The 16,353-nt window shown below is 45.5% G+C and overlaps 1 protein-coding gene across 1 annotated transcript in view; it reads left to right on the forward strand.

Moving 5' to 3' along the window:
* LOC144504127 (low-density lipoprotein receptor-related protein 1-like) overlaps positions 1-16,353 on the forward strand; it is a 1,391,705-nt gene that overhangs the window by 1,067,137 nt on the left and 308,215 nt on the right. Inside the window, exons 46-48 of the mRNA XM_078229303.1 lie at positions 9,143-9,335; positions 11,830-11,955; positions 14,457-14,585. Coding sequence (XP_078085429.1) covers positions 9,143-9,335; positions 11,830-11,955; positions 14,457-14,585 — 448 coding nt within the window. The remainder of the gene's footprint in view (positions 1-9,142; positions 9,336-11,829; positions 11,956-14,456; positions 14,586-16,353) is intronic.

Genomic DNA, 16,353 nt, shown 5'->3' on the forward strand with positions numbered 1-16,353 from the left:
AAGGTAGGGCTGTTCGACCTGTTGATATTGTTCTGTGGTACACTCCAGTTGGCTCCGCCTACCAGGGGAAGTATAAAGGTCACTGCACTGCCTGGTGACCCTTTAGTCTGGGATTGTATTGTATATAGTGTGCTCCATTCTTGTCAGTAATAAAAGCCTTTATTTCCCGGGTACAATCTAGCCTCCCGAGTGATTTAATCGCGCATCAATTTTATTACTGACAAAATTTTGAAAAAAAACCATGGAGCAAATGTTGAAACCCGAGCGGCTTACTTTAGATCCACGTGCGGCAGGAGCGTCGAACACTTTCGACCATTGGTTAAAGTGTTTTCAAGACTACAACGATGCCTCAACAGCCATTCAAAACGACGCCGATAAACTGCGGGTCCTCCACGCGAGGGTAAGCTTCACTGTATACTTATCAATCCGCGATGCCCAAGACTACATAGGGGCCATCGAACTACTTAAGAAACGGTACAACAAACCACCAAACGAGATCCATGCTCGACACCTTCTAGCCACTCGACGGCGGCAGCCCGGCGAAACGACAGAACAGTACCTGTGTGAACTTCAGCAGCTAGCCAGAGCCTGCAACTGCAAGCCAGTGTCGGCGGCCCAGTATACGAACGACTTGATCCGAGATGCATTTGTGGCGGGAATCGGCTTGTCGTATCTTCGCCTTCGGCTGCTGGAGCAAGGTAATCTAGACCTCGCTAAGACAGTAGAATTGGCTGACGCTATGGAAACGGCCTCCAGAAGTCTAGAAACGTACCCCACCGACCACGTGGGAACATCGTGGCAAGTACAGCCACCGACTCTACTTTATTCAGCGGCTCCGAAAATCTGCGTGATTGTGTTTCCAACCTCGGACCTGACGACGGCGGCAGCTCCAGGAGGCCCGCGGTGTTACTTCTGTGGATTGGCGAAACACCCTCGGCAGCGATGTCCAGCTAGAACGGTATTGTGCTCCGCGTGTGGAAAGAAAAGGCATTATGCCAAAGTCTGCAGGACCAAACCACTCTCCAAACATAGCAGCGCGGCGTGTGATTCTCCTGAGCCTGTCTCCTTGTCTCCAGCGTCTTCGAGGTCTTCCACCACGTGCGATTCCAGAGCGCCGCCATTCCTGACGACGGAGACGCAAGACACGTGCGACCTGCAGGGGCCGCCACTTTTAGCGCCACCGACCACGTGCGATCCATGGGCGCAGCCATTTTGGTCGGCACCAACCGCAGACGACCAGCAGGGGTCATCATCATCAACCATCTCAGCTGCCTGCAGTGGCACCCAAGACCCAACGGTGGCGTCAATCATCCTGGACCAGGCCAAGCCTCACAGACTCGACAAGTCCATGATGGGCATAGAGGTAAATGGACGCCAAATTCATTGTTTGTTTGACAGCGGGAGCACGGAGAGCTTCATTCACCTTGACACCGTGAAACGGTGCGGTCTCCGAGTACGGACTGTCAGACAGACAATTTCGATGGCATCGAGGTCCCAGTCTGTTACCGTGCGAGGGAGCTGCGTGGTCAACCTGACGGTGCGGAGCACAGTTTACGAGAACTTCAGGCTCCTTGTGTTACCGCACGTTTGCGCTCCGATGCTCCTGGGACTAGACTTTATGGTCCACCTGAGGAGTGTAACCCTGCAGTACAATGGGCCACTCCCTCCACTTTCAGTGGGAGCACAGCAGCCTCCAAATTGCCCAGCGCGCTCCACGTGTAGCCTCTCGACACTCAGAATCACCCCACCATCCTTATTCGAGAATCTCGTGCCAGGCTGCAAGCCCATCGCAACCAAGAGCAGGCGTTACAGCGCTGAGGATCGGATCTTTATTCGATCTGAAGTTCAGCGGCTCCTCAGGGAAGGGATCATCCAACCTAGCTCTAGTCCATGGAGAGCGCAAGTAGTGGTGGTTAAAACTGGAAACAAACCCCGGATGGTCATAGACTATAGTCAGACCATTAATAGATATACGCAGCTGGATGCGTATCCTCTCCCGCGCATATCTGACATGGTCAACCAGATTGCGCAGTACCGGGTGTTCTCCACCATTGACTTGAAGTCAGCTTACCACCAGCTCCCCATTCGCCCAGAGGACCAAAAATACACGGCCTTTGAGGTGGATGGTCGTCTTTATCACTTTTTAAGGGTTCCCTTTGGCGTCACGAATGGGGTCTCGGTCTTCCAGCGTGCAATAGACCAAATGGTGGACCAGAACGGGCTGCGGGCTACCTTCCCGTACCTGGATAACGTCACTATCTGCGGCCATGACCAGCAGGACCACGATGCCAACCTCCTTAGATTTTTACGCACTGCGTCTCACCTGAATCTGACCTACAACAGGGAGAAGTGCATATTTCGCAAGCGCCGCCTAGCAATTCTCGGATACGTGGTGGAAAACGGGGTCCTTGGCCCTGATCCAGACCGTATGCATCCCCTCCTGGAACTTCCCTTGCCCACTAGTATCAAAGCACTGAGAAGATGCTTAGGCTTCTTTTCATACTATGCACAGTGGGTTCCCAATTATGCGGACAAAGCCCGTCCGCTCATCAAGTCTACCTCCTTTCCCCTAGCAACAGAGGCTCGCTTAGCCTTTGAAGGGATAAAAGCCGACATCGCGAAAGCCACGATGCACGCTGTTGATGAGTCCATCCCCTTCCAGGTGGAGAGTGATGCATCTGATTTCACCCTGGCAGCCACACTTAACCAGGCAGGCAGGCCCGTCGCCTTTTTCTCTCGCACCCTCCAAGGCCCTGAAATTCGGCACTCTGTGGTGGAAAAGGAGGCCCAGGCCATTGTGGAGGCCGTTCGGTACTGGTGCCATTATTTGGCGGGAAAACGATTCACCCTGCTCACGAACCAACGGTCCGTGGCGTTCATGTTCAACAACACGTTACGGGGTAAGATCAAAAATGATAAAATCTTGAGGTGGAGAATCGAACTCTCCACCTACAATTATGATATCATGGACCATCCAGGGAAGCTCAATGAGCCCTCAGACGCCCTGTCGCGTGGAACATGTGCAAGTGTGCAGGAGAATCAATTACAGGCCCTCCATAATGATCTCTGCCATCCGGGAGTCACTCGGCTCTTCCATTTCATAAAGGCCCGGAATCTACCCTACTCAGTGGAGGATGTCAGGTCCATCACCCGAAGCTGCCAGGTATGTGCTGAATGCAAACCGCACTTCTACCGACCTGACAGGGCACACCTCATTAAAGCCACTCGCCCTTTTGAAAGACTGAGTGTGGACTTCAAGGGCCCCCTTCCTTCGACAGATCGGAACATGTACTTCCTCAATGTGATTGACGAGTACTCACGATTCCCTTTTGTCATTCCCTGTTCTGATACGACCGCTGCCACGGTTATCAAAGCATTACGGGATCTTTTCACCCTGTTCGGTTACCCCAGCTATATCCACAGTGATAGGGGCTCGTCATTCATGAGTGACGAATTGAGGCAATACCTGCTCTCAAAAGGGATTGCCTCAAGTAGAACTACGAGTTACAACCCTAGGGGTAACGGACAGGTTGAACGAGAAAATGCTACAGTCTGGAAGGCTGTCTTACTGGCGTTGAGGTCTAAAGGTCTTCCAGTCTCCCGTTGGCAAGAGGTACTCTCTGATGCGCTCCATTCCATCCGCTCACTCCTGTGTACGGCAACCAATGCTACTCCACATGAGAGGATGTTTTCCTTCCCTAGGAAGTCTTCCTCTGGGACCTCATTACCGTCTTGGTTGACGTACTCAGGATCTGTCCTCCTGTGGCGGCATGTTAGGACCCGCAAGTCCGACCCTTTGGTTGAACAGGTCCATCTCCTCCACACCAACCCTCAATATGCCTATGTGGCATATCCTGACGGGCGAGAGGACACGGTCTCTATTAGAGATCTGGCGCCTGCAGGGGACTTGGAAACCCCAGTCACTCCCACACCCCTAGTTAGGGACCCCCCGACCCTTATCTCCCCTCCTGACACGGCGCGGGCAGTATCGGGACCACCACTTAATCCTCTTACTCCCGTGTACAGCTTGCCTGAGTCCAGGAGATTGTCACCACCTCGAGGCGTGCTCGAGTCCAGCAGATTTTCGCCACCTCGTGGTCCACCTGTCCATGAGGTACTGGAGGAGTCACTGGACACCGCCTTGGAGAGAAGGTCACCACGGTTACCAGAACCGGCGTTACCGCCAGTGTTGAGGAGGTCGCAGAGCGGTGCGGTCCTCCAATACGACTGAACTTGTGAATATATGAACAATTGTTCTGGGGTTTTTTTGCCCCGCCGGCCTTTGTTTTAAAGGAGGGGTGAATGTGGTGAACCATAGTTGGTTACCACTATACGTGCTGAGCCATGGATGGTCAGCACTATGGGTGTTTGTAGATATGTTACTGTAGTACTGTTGGTGTTAGGGTTGGGCTGTTCTACCTGTTGATATTGTTCTGTGGTACACTCCAGTTGGCTCCGCCTACCTGGAGGAGTATAAAGGTCACTGCACTGCCTGGTGACCCTTTAGTCTGGGATTGTATTGTATATAGTGTGCTCCATTCTTGTCAGTAATAAAAGCCTTTATTTCCCGGGTACAATCTAGCCTCCTGAGTGATTTAATCGCGTATCACCAGATCACTTATGTGCGGATCCACAAGAGATGGGTGAGATCCTATATGAATATTTCTCATCAGTATTTACTGTTGAGAAAGACGTGGATGTTTGGGAACTTGGGGAAATAAATAGTGATGTCTTGAGGAGTGTACATATTACAGAGAAGGAGGTGCTGGAAGTCTTAAAGCGCATTAAGGTAGATAAATCCCTGGGACCTGATGAAGTGTATCCCAGGATATTGTGGGAGGCTAGGGAGGAAATTGCGGGTCCTCTAGCTGAGATATTTGAATCATCGACATTCACAGGTCATAGAGTCATAGAGGTTTACAGCATGGAAACAGGCCCTTTGGCCCAACTTGTCCATGTCACCCTTTTTTTTCAAACCCCTAAGCTAATCCCATTTGGCCCATATCCCTCTATACCCATTGTACCCATGTAACTATCTAAATGCTTTTTAAAAGACAAAATTGTACCCGCCTCTACTATTACCTCTGGCAGCTTGTTCCAGACACTCATCACCCTCTGTGAACAAATTGCCCCTCTGGACACTTTTGTATCTCTCCCCTCTCACCTTAAACCTATGCCCTCTAGTTTTAGGTTCCCCTACCTTTGGGAAAAGATATTGATTATCTACCTTGTCTATGCCCCTCATTATTTTATAGACCTCTATCAGGTCACCCCTCAGCTTCCTACACTCCAGAGAAAAAAGCCTCTCCTTATAACTCAATCCATCAAGTCCTGGTAGGATCCTAGTAAATCTTTTCTGCATTCTTTCTAGTTTAATCATATCCTTTCTATAATTGGGTGACCAGAATTGCACACAGTATTCCAAGTGTGGCCTTACCAATGTCTTGTACAACTTCAACAAGATGTCCCAACTCCTGTATTCAATGTTCTGACCGATGAAACCAAGCATGCCGAATGCCTTCTTCACCACTCTGTCCACCTGTGACTCCACTTTCAAGGAGCTCTGAACATGTACACTTAGATCTCTTTGTTCTGTAACTCTCCCCATTGCCCTACCATTAACTGAGTAAGTCCTGCCCTGGTTCAATCTACGAAAATGCATCACCTCGCATTTGTCTAAATTAAACTCCATCTGCCATTCGTCAGTCCACTGGCCCAATTGATCAAGATCCCGTTGCAATTGGAGATAACTTTCTTCACTGTCCATTATGCCACCAATCTTAGTGTCATCTGCAAACTTACTAACCATGCCCCCTATATTCTCATCCAAATCATTAATATGAATGAAAAGGTGCCTGAAGATTGGAAGTTGGCAAATGTCGTGCCTTTGTTGAAGAAGGGCTGCAGGGGAAAGCCTGGGAACTACAGGCCGGTGAGCCTAATGCTTGCAGTAGATGAGTTATTCAAAGATATTCTGAGATAGGATCTACAGGCATTTAGAGAAGCAAGGACTGATTAGGGACAGTCAGCATGGCTTTGTGAGTGGAAAATCATGTCTCACGAATTTGATTGAGTGGTTTGAAAGGGTAACAAAGAAAGTAGATGATGGCAGTGGAGTCGATGTTGTCTACATGGACTTTAGCAAGGCCTTTCACAAGATACCACATTGTAGGTTGTTGCATGAAGTTAACTCTCACGGGATCCAGGGTGAGGTAGCCAGTTGGATACAAAATTCGCTTGATGACAGAAGATGAAGAGTGGTTGTAATGGGTTGTTTTTCAAACTGGAGGCCTGTGACCAGCGGTGTGCCTCAGGCATTGGTGCTGGGTCCACTGTTATTTGTTATTTATATTAATGATTTCGATGAGAATTTAGGAGACATGGTTAGTAAGTTTGCAGATGACACCAGGACTGGTGGCATAGTGGACAGTAAAGAAGGTTATCTAGGAGTGCAATGGGCCCTTAATCAATTGGGCCAGTGGACTGATGAATGGCAGATGGAGTTTAATTTAGATAAATGTGAGGTGATGCATTTTGGTAGATCAAACCAGGGCAGGACTTATTCAGTTAATGGTAGGGCATTGGGGAGAGTTATAGAACAAAGAGAACAAATGATACAGGTTCATAGCTCCTTGAAAGTGGAGTCACAGGTAGATATAGTGGTGAAGAAGGCATTCGGCATGCTTGGCTTCATTAGTCAGAACATTTAATATTGGAGTTGGGACGTCTTGTTGAAATTGTACAAGACATAGGTATGGCCACACTTGGAATATTGTGTACCGTTCTGGTCACGCTTTATAGAAAGGATATTATTAACCTAGAAAGAGTGCAGAAATGTTACTGGGCCTTGACGGTTTGAGTTATAAGGAGAGGCTGGATAGGCTGGGACTTTTTTCCCCGGAGCGTAGGAGGCCGAGTGAGGAGCATAGACGAGGTAGATAGTCGACATCTTTTCCCAAAGGTAGATGAGTCTAAAACTAGAGGACATAGGTTTAAGGTAAGAGGGGAGAGATACAAAAGGGTCCAGAGGGGCAATTTCTTTTCACACAGAGGGTGTCTGGAATGAGCTGCCAGAGGTAGTAGTCAAGGTGGGCACAATTTTGTCTTTTAAAAAGCATTTAGACAGTTACATGGGTAAGATGGGTCTTGAGTGACATGGGCCAAGCGCGGGCAATTGGGAATAGCTTAGTGGTCAAAACTGGGCAGCATGGACAAGTTGGGCCAAAGGGCCTGTTTCTAAGTTGTAAACCTCTATGACTCTATAAGAATTTCAAACCAAAATGTAGATTTTATTTTAAGCAACCCCACAGTAAAGTACAAGACCTTATTGTTTAGCTGTATATATTTCATTCTAGATGTGTGATACACACCCATCACGTCATTCAAAATTATTTATGTAAATGTGATTAAGATGGAAAGTTCCCTTTGATTTTGTTTCCAGAATGTGGCTGGTGCTGGAAAAGCTGCTTTCATCTCCAGGTGCCCTGAGCAGGTGGTAAAGGGACCTCTCCTTGAACTGCTGCAGTCCTCGCACAGATAATGTTCCACAATAGTACTAAGTAGGGAATTGGAGGATATTGATCCAGCAGCAGTGAAGAAACAAGGTTATACATCTAAGTCAGGTTGATGTGTGAGTTGGAGGAGCATTTGGAGGTGATGCTGTTCTCGTGACATTATGGTTCTTACCCTTCTCAACAGTGGAGGTCACAGGAAAGGAATTATTTGCTATCCTGAATTACAATCCTCAGAATGCTATGCCATAATAAAAACCAAGAAAGTGAAAGGAAGGATATCTAAACCTGTTCTTTGTCATACAGGAAAGCACTTTCCTCTTCATTGAACAATATGCAATTGCAGAAAGTGATATTGAACTTCCCACGTGTTCGATCCAGTCTTTTCACTCGATTTTTCTATCCATTATTTGCCATTTCAGGCTCGTGTTCTCTGTACTTAACACCTTCAGTGTAACAAGACACTTCAGGCCAAAAAAAAAATCGACTTTGTATGTTACTATTTCTCTCTGTTCACTGTCACTATGATCTTCCACTGGTCAGTGGACTACATAATTCTTAATTTTGCCATTTCATTTTGGCAGTTCACCAAACCTCCATGATTCAGAACATCATATATCCCAGATTGTCAGCAAATTCACCCATTTTACACTTTCCGACATTACTTATAGTGTTGTAAAGTCTATTACTTCACCTCATTAAGAGTCATTGTAAATTACAGTTCACCATTGATTAAGGGTATAATTTATGGTGATTAAGACAGATTAATCATTGATAATAATTGTTCTGAAATCCATTAATCATTGTTTAGTGCACAAAGAGTAATTGAACTTACTTTCATGACATGCCTCTTTCTATAACCACCAACTCATTAAAATTTGCCATTTCAAGTTCATCTTAAGGTCTTAGAATGAATGACTAATGAGAGCAGTTTCGGCATTTTCATTATGACACAATGCAGATTGTTAAATGATAAATTAGGCTTCAGGACAAATGGCAATAGAAAATTCTCATAAATAAAGAAATGGAATTTCTGTTATTAAAACTATATGTTTGTAGCAGTCATCAGTTATTCAATAATAATTTAGAGTACAATTAAGCAGAAAATAGCCAATTACCAATGTTGTCATTGAGTTACATAGAATCATGCTTATGAGACAAGTGTGTCCCAGTGAGAATTATTTATACACAACCATAGCTGGTTCTCACACCATAAATATCAATTAGATTATAGTATATTAAAACAGTTAAAAAAAATACAGATAATTGTTGGATAAAGAGGGATGGGAGGAGGCTTTTATGGTAAATGAACACTGGCAGGGAGACAAAATAAATTTGTTTGCGTATGTCATTTTCCAGCGGTAGTTAACATTGCAGACTGTTACCTGTGCAACCTCTGGCATGGTCCAGTTGAGCCGAATAGCCTGTTTCTATTGTGTAACTCCAACATAATTCCTTGGAAATTATTGAGAAATAATCACACAGCGTACGTTTTCTGATTGTTACAGTTATTTGAGCACATCAGTCCATACATTTAGCTCTATAACAATTTCAATTCTCACAGCTCATCTTTGACTCAGGAATAGTTTTTTAAAAACTTTTTTCCCCCTCTTGTATTTGCAATGGCACAGGTAGTTCTGAAATCGGGACCAGGCACTTTCTTTGGCTTAGCTATTTATGGTGATTACATCTTCTGGACAGACTGGATGCAGAGAACTGTAATGCGCTGTAATAAGTACACAGGAGGAGATGTTAAAGTACTGCGTTCAGATACATCACATCAACCAATGGGAATTATGGTTGTATCTAATGATACCAACAATTGTAAGTTATACTGAGTATGCTGATATTTGAGTGTCATTTGAGTGTGTCCATACATTGCTCATTATTATTTACCTGTGCTTTGTACATGTTTCAGTGTGATAATTGCATTATATTGGAGAACAACGGTGATGTTCAAACTTCCTGTATTAGCTGTGAGTCAGCAGTCAGAAGACTCCAGGCCTGCTTTACCAGTAACTGAGCTTATGGTCTCTTTTGTGTCCTTGGAAGCAGCAATGCTGAGCTGTTGTTTTAGTTTCCTCAATGATAGAATCATAGAATTCCTACAATGCATAAAGAGGCCATTCAGCCCATCGAGTCTACACCAACAGTCTGACAGAGTATCTTACCAAGCCCTCTCCCTGTAACCCCACACATTTCTCACAGCTTATCCCTCGAATTTACACATTTTGAGACACTAAGGGGCAATTTAGCATGGCCAATCCACCTAGCCCGCACATCTTTGGACTGTGGGAGGAAATCTGAGCACCTGGAGGAAACCCACGCAGACACGGGGAAAATGTGCAAACTGCACACAGACAGTCACCCAAGGCCAGAACTGAACCCGGGTTCCTGGTGCTGTAAGGCAGCAGTGCTAACCACTGTGCCTCTGCGCTGCCCTATGTTGCTATTGCCGTTAAGAACCCACTACAAATAACGCCAGAGGTGGGCATGCCTCTCTTGTCCGGATTTAATCAGTGTGTCCTTATCATGAGAGCTGATTTCAATTTTCTCCATACTTCAAAACAGCTTCCCAAAATGTTTACCGAAGGCTTCCATGCACCTCTTAAAACATTTGTGACTTTTTGAGCTCAGTTGAGCTAAAGAAAATCTGGAGTATGCTTTGTTTATAGGTGTTTTCAATCTGTGACATTAACATTATAATATGCTTTACAGCACAAGCAGCGTCAAAAAATATTAACCCATCTGTTTGAGAAATTTGGGAAACAAAACTACGCAGATGGCCACCGGAAGCACTGCTGATTATTTCTTTTTTGATTTGTGGAAACTTTAACAGTGTAATTAACATCTTAAAGTACATGTAGGAAATGAATGTTTAACATCATTTAAATATCCATGGAGCCATGAGTTTGTCCATTTACCATCAAACCATTGCATCCCCAAATTGCAGGAAGAGGCCATTCAGCCCATCGAATCTGCACTGGTTCTCCAAAAGAGCATCCCACCAAGGCCCTTCCCTCCACCCTATCCATGTAACCCCGCACATTTACCAAGGCTAATCCACCTAAGCTACAAAACTTTTGGATACTAAGGAGCAATTTTGCATGCCCAATCCACCTAACCTCCATATTTGTCTCCAATTTTCAGATTTGCATACTTGGAGGCTAAAACAAATGAATTCCACCAAAATCAAAGTTCAGATTTTATAAATTTTGGATAATAGATATATGATTGCACATGAATAGAATTTTTTAAATAGGAAGAAAACTCTAAAACTTACCACTTGTTGGCTAATGTCAAAATCGTAATACCAATTTAAATTTTAAAACAGAATCCCTGCAGAAGGAGGCTATTTGGCCCATTGAGTCTGTCCCAAAGATTGGGGGCTCATATCAACCAGCATGTCTCTTTGGCTGTTCACAACAGGCAAAGTACTAACTATACTCAACCAACCAGTACTTGCAAAACTCAAAACAAAGTGTCCAACATTGGATTTGATTCCGCAATTGGATAACATTTGCTAAACAATCCTGAGTGTCCGAAGAATTACACTGACAGTCAATTTAACATCATCACTCTGGCTCGCAATGTGGTGTACTTATGTGTCATAGAATCTACATATGTTAATACATAGGACCCTGTCCTGTACAGACAGAAATAACATGTACACGCATTGCACATTTTTCAACCAAACAAAATAGGTGACAGCCACTTCCTCATTCATTCCCTAGGGCAATGTCTTGACCAAATAAGAGTCAACCTGCCTGGTTTGAATTTGAACAAATCTTGGCAGGTAACTTACAGTGATCAATTCACTGGTGCATTCTCTATGGCAAGGCCTGTACCAATCAGCGTCCACTTACTAACCAGTCAGCATTCTCTTCTTCTACAGTATTAATTGCTGCTCCCTTTACATTTGGTCTACATGCAAATTGTCCTGATGAGTCCAAGGCAAAAAGATTTGACAGCATGTGTCTTTTTTTCAGAAACGTTTTAAGTTAGGTTCAAGATGTTGTCTCCTATTGGCAGTCTTCACATTCACTTACATATACATACAATCTGATGAAATGTCAACATTCCAATGTTTCCAGCATTTTCCAGGGCACCTGAACGTTTCTGAATATTAGCAGAAGCATAAAGGGCTTTTGAATAATTTTCTTGAATCCAAATATGGTCAGCAGAATTTTGAGTGACTTGTGACTTTGCAGCAGCTTTCTTTATTAACAAGGAATGAAGAGGTTCTGCTGGATACTTTTTTTGCTTATTAGTAAAGATATATTTCAATAGTGACAGGAAATCGTTTCTTTCAAACTAGGTGAACTGTCTCCATGCAAGATAATGAATGGGGGTTGTCATGACCTTTGCCTGTTGACTGCTGATGGCCAAGTAAATTGTTCTTGCAGGGGAGAGCGAATACTATTAGATGACAACAGATGTGTTGGTAAGTTGATTCTCTCCCAATGCTCCACCACCCCTCACACACCCTCCCCACTCCCACCCGCCAAGGATTGAACTAGTGTGGCAATCAACACTCCATTAAAAAATTGCAGGAGGTCCGTGTATATATATACATATTTCTTTTGGTTCTATTCATTTTGTTTGAGCATCAAATGTTTAAGTCATCATCAGGAGTATGGACATATGGCTTTATCACAATAAAGACATGGCTATTAAACTCAGGTGTTTTCACTTTAACTGCTAATTTAGATCTTTTAACACTATGGGGGGAATTTTGCCATTTTGAGCCTAAGTGCCGGATCTGAGCGTCAAATAGATCCGCGCCTGGAATCCTCTTTCCAGCGCGCCCATACACGTTTTGCCGGCTCCGGTCCGATTCGCATTGTGGGCGGGGCTTAGCGCTGGCGGACCAATCGGAGCTCTGAACTGCGCATGCGCAGTTCGAAAAAAATCTGACAGAGCGCGCCTGGGCCCGAAACCAAAAGCAGAAAGCGGAGAGTGCGGCTCTCTGACGTTCATCCTCTGGTCGGGGGGGGGGGGGGGGGGGGGGGGGGGGTCGGCGGTGTGACCGATCATTCTCTCGGGGGGGGGGGGTGGAGAGGGGGTGTGCCCAATCAACCCCTGGGGGGGGGAAGGGGAGAGGGGGTGTGACGTATCATCCCCTGGGGGGGGGGGGAGGGGGTGTGACGTCTCATCCTCTGGTCGGGGGTTGTTCGGCTGCCAGTCTGCGGCTGATGTCTCCTGCCGGAGTGGACGTGCGGCCATGCCATCCCATGAAACATTCAGGATGAAGCGATTCCTCGCTAAGAAGATGAAGCAGAACCAGCCAATTCCACAGTGGCCGATTCCACAGTGTAAAGGGATACACCATCACTGGTACACTACCAGCCACAGCCATCTCTCCCGCTCTCTTGCCTCTGCAGGGAAGAGTAATATGTGGCTGATAGTGTACCAGTGATGGTGCCAGGAGGGATTGGCCGCAGACTGGCAGCTGACACCCCCCCCGCCCCCGACCAGGGGATGAGATGTCACACCCCCTCTCCTCCACCCCCAGGGGTTGAGACGTCACACCCCTTCCCCCCCCCCCCGCCCCCCCAAGGGGATGAGACGTCACACCCCCTCCCCCCTCCCCCCAGGGGATGAGACGTCACACCCCATCCCCTCCCACCACTCCCCGCCCCCCAGGGGATGAGACGTCACACCCCCTCTCCTCCTCCCACACCCCTCCCGCCCCGACCAGAGGATGATCTGGGTCAGAGAGCCGTTGCAGTCTCTGACCCCGCTCAGCGGCGACTTCAGACTTTTATTTTGCAGGTCGGTAACAGCGCGGACGCAGATCGGGCCAGAAGACGGTAAAATGGGATTTGGTGGTCAGAACCAAGGTCTGGGGTGGCGGTCGGAACCAAGGTCCGGGGTGGCATTTAAATGCATTTAAATCGTCGCGCTGCCCGATTCGGGCGCAGGTCGGACCCGCGCCCGAATCGGGTGTCAGTAAAGGCGCGATTCGGGTGCAGATCGCGTTAAAGGCCCGACGCCGAACTGTACCGTGATTTCCCACCCGGAAACGGGCGCGAAGTTTTGGTAAAATCAGGCCCTACCTGTCTTTGTCGCTTCCAAAGGGTAAATGTTTTAAATTTATATATGTGCTGCTGGACTATTAATAATAATAGCCTGGATAATGTGCTGTGTAACATTAGTGTACAAAGGCTTAACACTTTCTGTGAGGTGGGAGGTCACAAGCTGTCACCTCCCATTGGGCTGCAAGATTATACTTGCGTGAAATTACACAAGGGTAAGTACACTGATTACATGCTTCCTGCAAAGAGCTTGACTTGAAAAGCAGCGGAGATCAGGGTTACTGTTAAAACACTGTAGCCCTGATCCTCTGACCTGCTTTCTCTTGTGAGAATGGCTCCCCACAGGGAGTGCAGGCTCATTAAATTTGCCCTACTCTGTGACAGCAGCTTAATATGTTCAAATGACACATGTCTCTATTTTAATATTAACCTGTTTTGTTTTAAGTGGGGAAACACCTTCGTTGAAATAGCCAATAATTGTATGTCAATGTCTTAACATTTCAAATTACCTGTTGTAGTTTCTAGGTTGATATCTTCCTTGTGTTGTCACTTTGAAATCACTGTTCTGCAGAACTAAACAATAGAAGGAGAACCTCATGCGCAGGACCTCATTTGAACCCCATATATGAAATAAAATCTCAGCTTTAGATATTTTTTAATGGATGAATTTGACAGTCTCAAGAGGGATGCCTGGAGAAGGAAGCAATGGAGTGATGGGAATTGTCCAATCCAATGCTGGACTGCTATTAGCTAATTACTAGGTCCATAGAGGTCCACAGTATAAGGAAACGAGGGGATTGGAAATTACAAAATTTATTATGTGCAACCATCGACTCTTAGCCTTTTACAGTGCAAGGAGACATTCTGTATCTATGTGGTTTGTTCTTAAATGCAACATTTGTTTCAGCCAAGAACTCCTCTTGCAATATTCACACTGAATTTGAATGTGGAAACAAAGATTGCATTGGATACAATTTGACATGCGATGGAATTGTTCACTGCAAAGATAAATCAGATGAAAAGCAATCATACTGTGGTAAGTAATCTGTTCTATTAGGTAGGAAGTGTGTGAAAGTAGACATTAGCTTTTTCACCCAGCATCATTACTCTCAAAATTCCATCAGTAACCAAGATGAATAATCACTTGAGGCTGGATTTTCAGAAGTGCAATCTGTGACATATTTGCAAATCATAAAATCATCCCTCACTTGCCTTGACCTCATGTACTGAATGCTTTCAAAGCTAGTCTATGACACCATTTATCTAATCTAACAGCTCTGATAAGGGCCCGTTCCTTTGTACTATAACCTGGAAGATTGTGCACAACATTGGAAAGACAAATTCTGCATGAGATGTGTATCGAAGGTGAAACATGGGCTAACAATTTGCTTAAAAATAACAAAATATAAGCATGGTGATGTTTATTTAAATTTAGATTATATGTAAATGTTATATTATTGTAATACTAATAGGAAAATGGGCGGGATTTTCCGGCCGCGCTCGCCCCGAAACTGGAAAATCCTGCTCGAGGTGAATGGACTTTCCGTGGTTTGGCCCTTGCCCGCTCCAATTCCCGTGGCGGGAGGAACAGTAAAATTTGCCCCAGCGAGTTTAATCAGACGGATGTATTTTGTATGTTAAGGCCTATTATGCAACAGTCTGGCAGAAAATATTCAGTGAATGGAGGGCTATGGGGAAAGGGCACAGAAAAGGAGTAGAGGCCAGCATAGACCAGCCATCATCGTATTGAATGGCAAGGCAGACTTGAAGGGCCTGGTGGCCGACTCCTGCTTTGATTTCTTGTGTGTTTAGAGTCATAGAGGTTTGCAGCATGGAAACAGGCCCTTCAGCCCAACTTGTCCATGCCGCCCTTTTTTTTAAACCCCTAAGCTAATCCCAATTGCCCGCATTTGGCCCATATCCCTCTATACCCATCTTATCCATGTAACTATCTAAATGCTTTTTAAAAGACAAAATTGTACCTGCTCTACTACTACCTCTGGCAGCTTGTTCCAGACACTCACCACCCTCTGTGTGAACAATTTGCCCCTCTGGACACTTTTGTGTCTCTCCCCTCTCAGCTTAAACCTATGCCCTCTAGTTTTAGACTCCCCTACCTTTGGGAAAAGATATCGACTATCTGGCTGATCTATGCCCCTCATTATTTTATAGACCTCTGTAAGATCACCCCTCAGCCTTCTACGCTCCAGAGAAAAAAGTCCCAGTCTGTTCAGCCTCTCCTTATAACTCAAACCATCAAGTCCCGGTAGCATCCTAGTAAATCTTTTCTGCACTCTTTCTAGTTTAATAATATCCTTTCTATAATGTGACCAGAACTGTACACAGTATTCCATGTGTGGCCTTACCAATGTCTTGTACAACTTCAACAAGACGTCCCAACTCCTGTATTCAATGTTCTGACCAGTGAAACCAAGCATGCTGAATGCCTTCTTCACTACTCTGTTCACCTGTGACTCTACTTTCAAAGAGTTATGAACATGTACCCCTAGATCTCTTTGTTCTGTAATTCTCTTTTCGATCAAAAACCACAGGGAGACCTGCAGTTTCTACACATTGACATTTTCATTTACCATTTGTATCTATATAAAGCTTTCACAACCTCAGGAAGTCCAAGTGCACTTTCAGGCAATGAAGTACTTTATTGAAGTACAATCACTGTTGTAGTGTGAAAGACACAGCAGCCATTTTGGAGATAGTGAAGTCCCACAGACAGGAATGTGTTCATGACTATATAATTTGTTTAAGTCATGTTGGGTGAAAGATAAATTTTGGCCAGGTTTCAG

This window comes from Mustelus asterias, chromosome 14 (genome assembly GCF_964213995.1).
Source record: "Mustelus asterias chromosome 14, sMusAst1.hap1.1, whole genome shotgun sequence".
NCBI classification, from domain to species: Eukaryota; Metazoa; Chordata; class Chondrichthyes; order Carcharhiniformes; family Triakidae; genus Mustelus; species Mustelus asterias.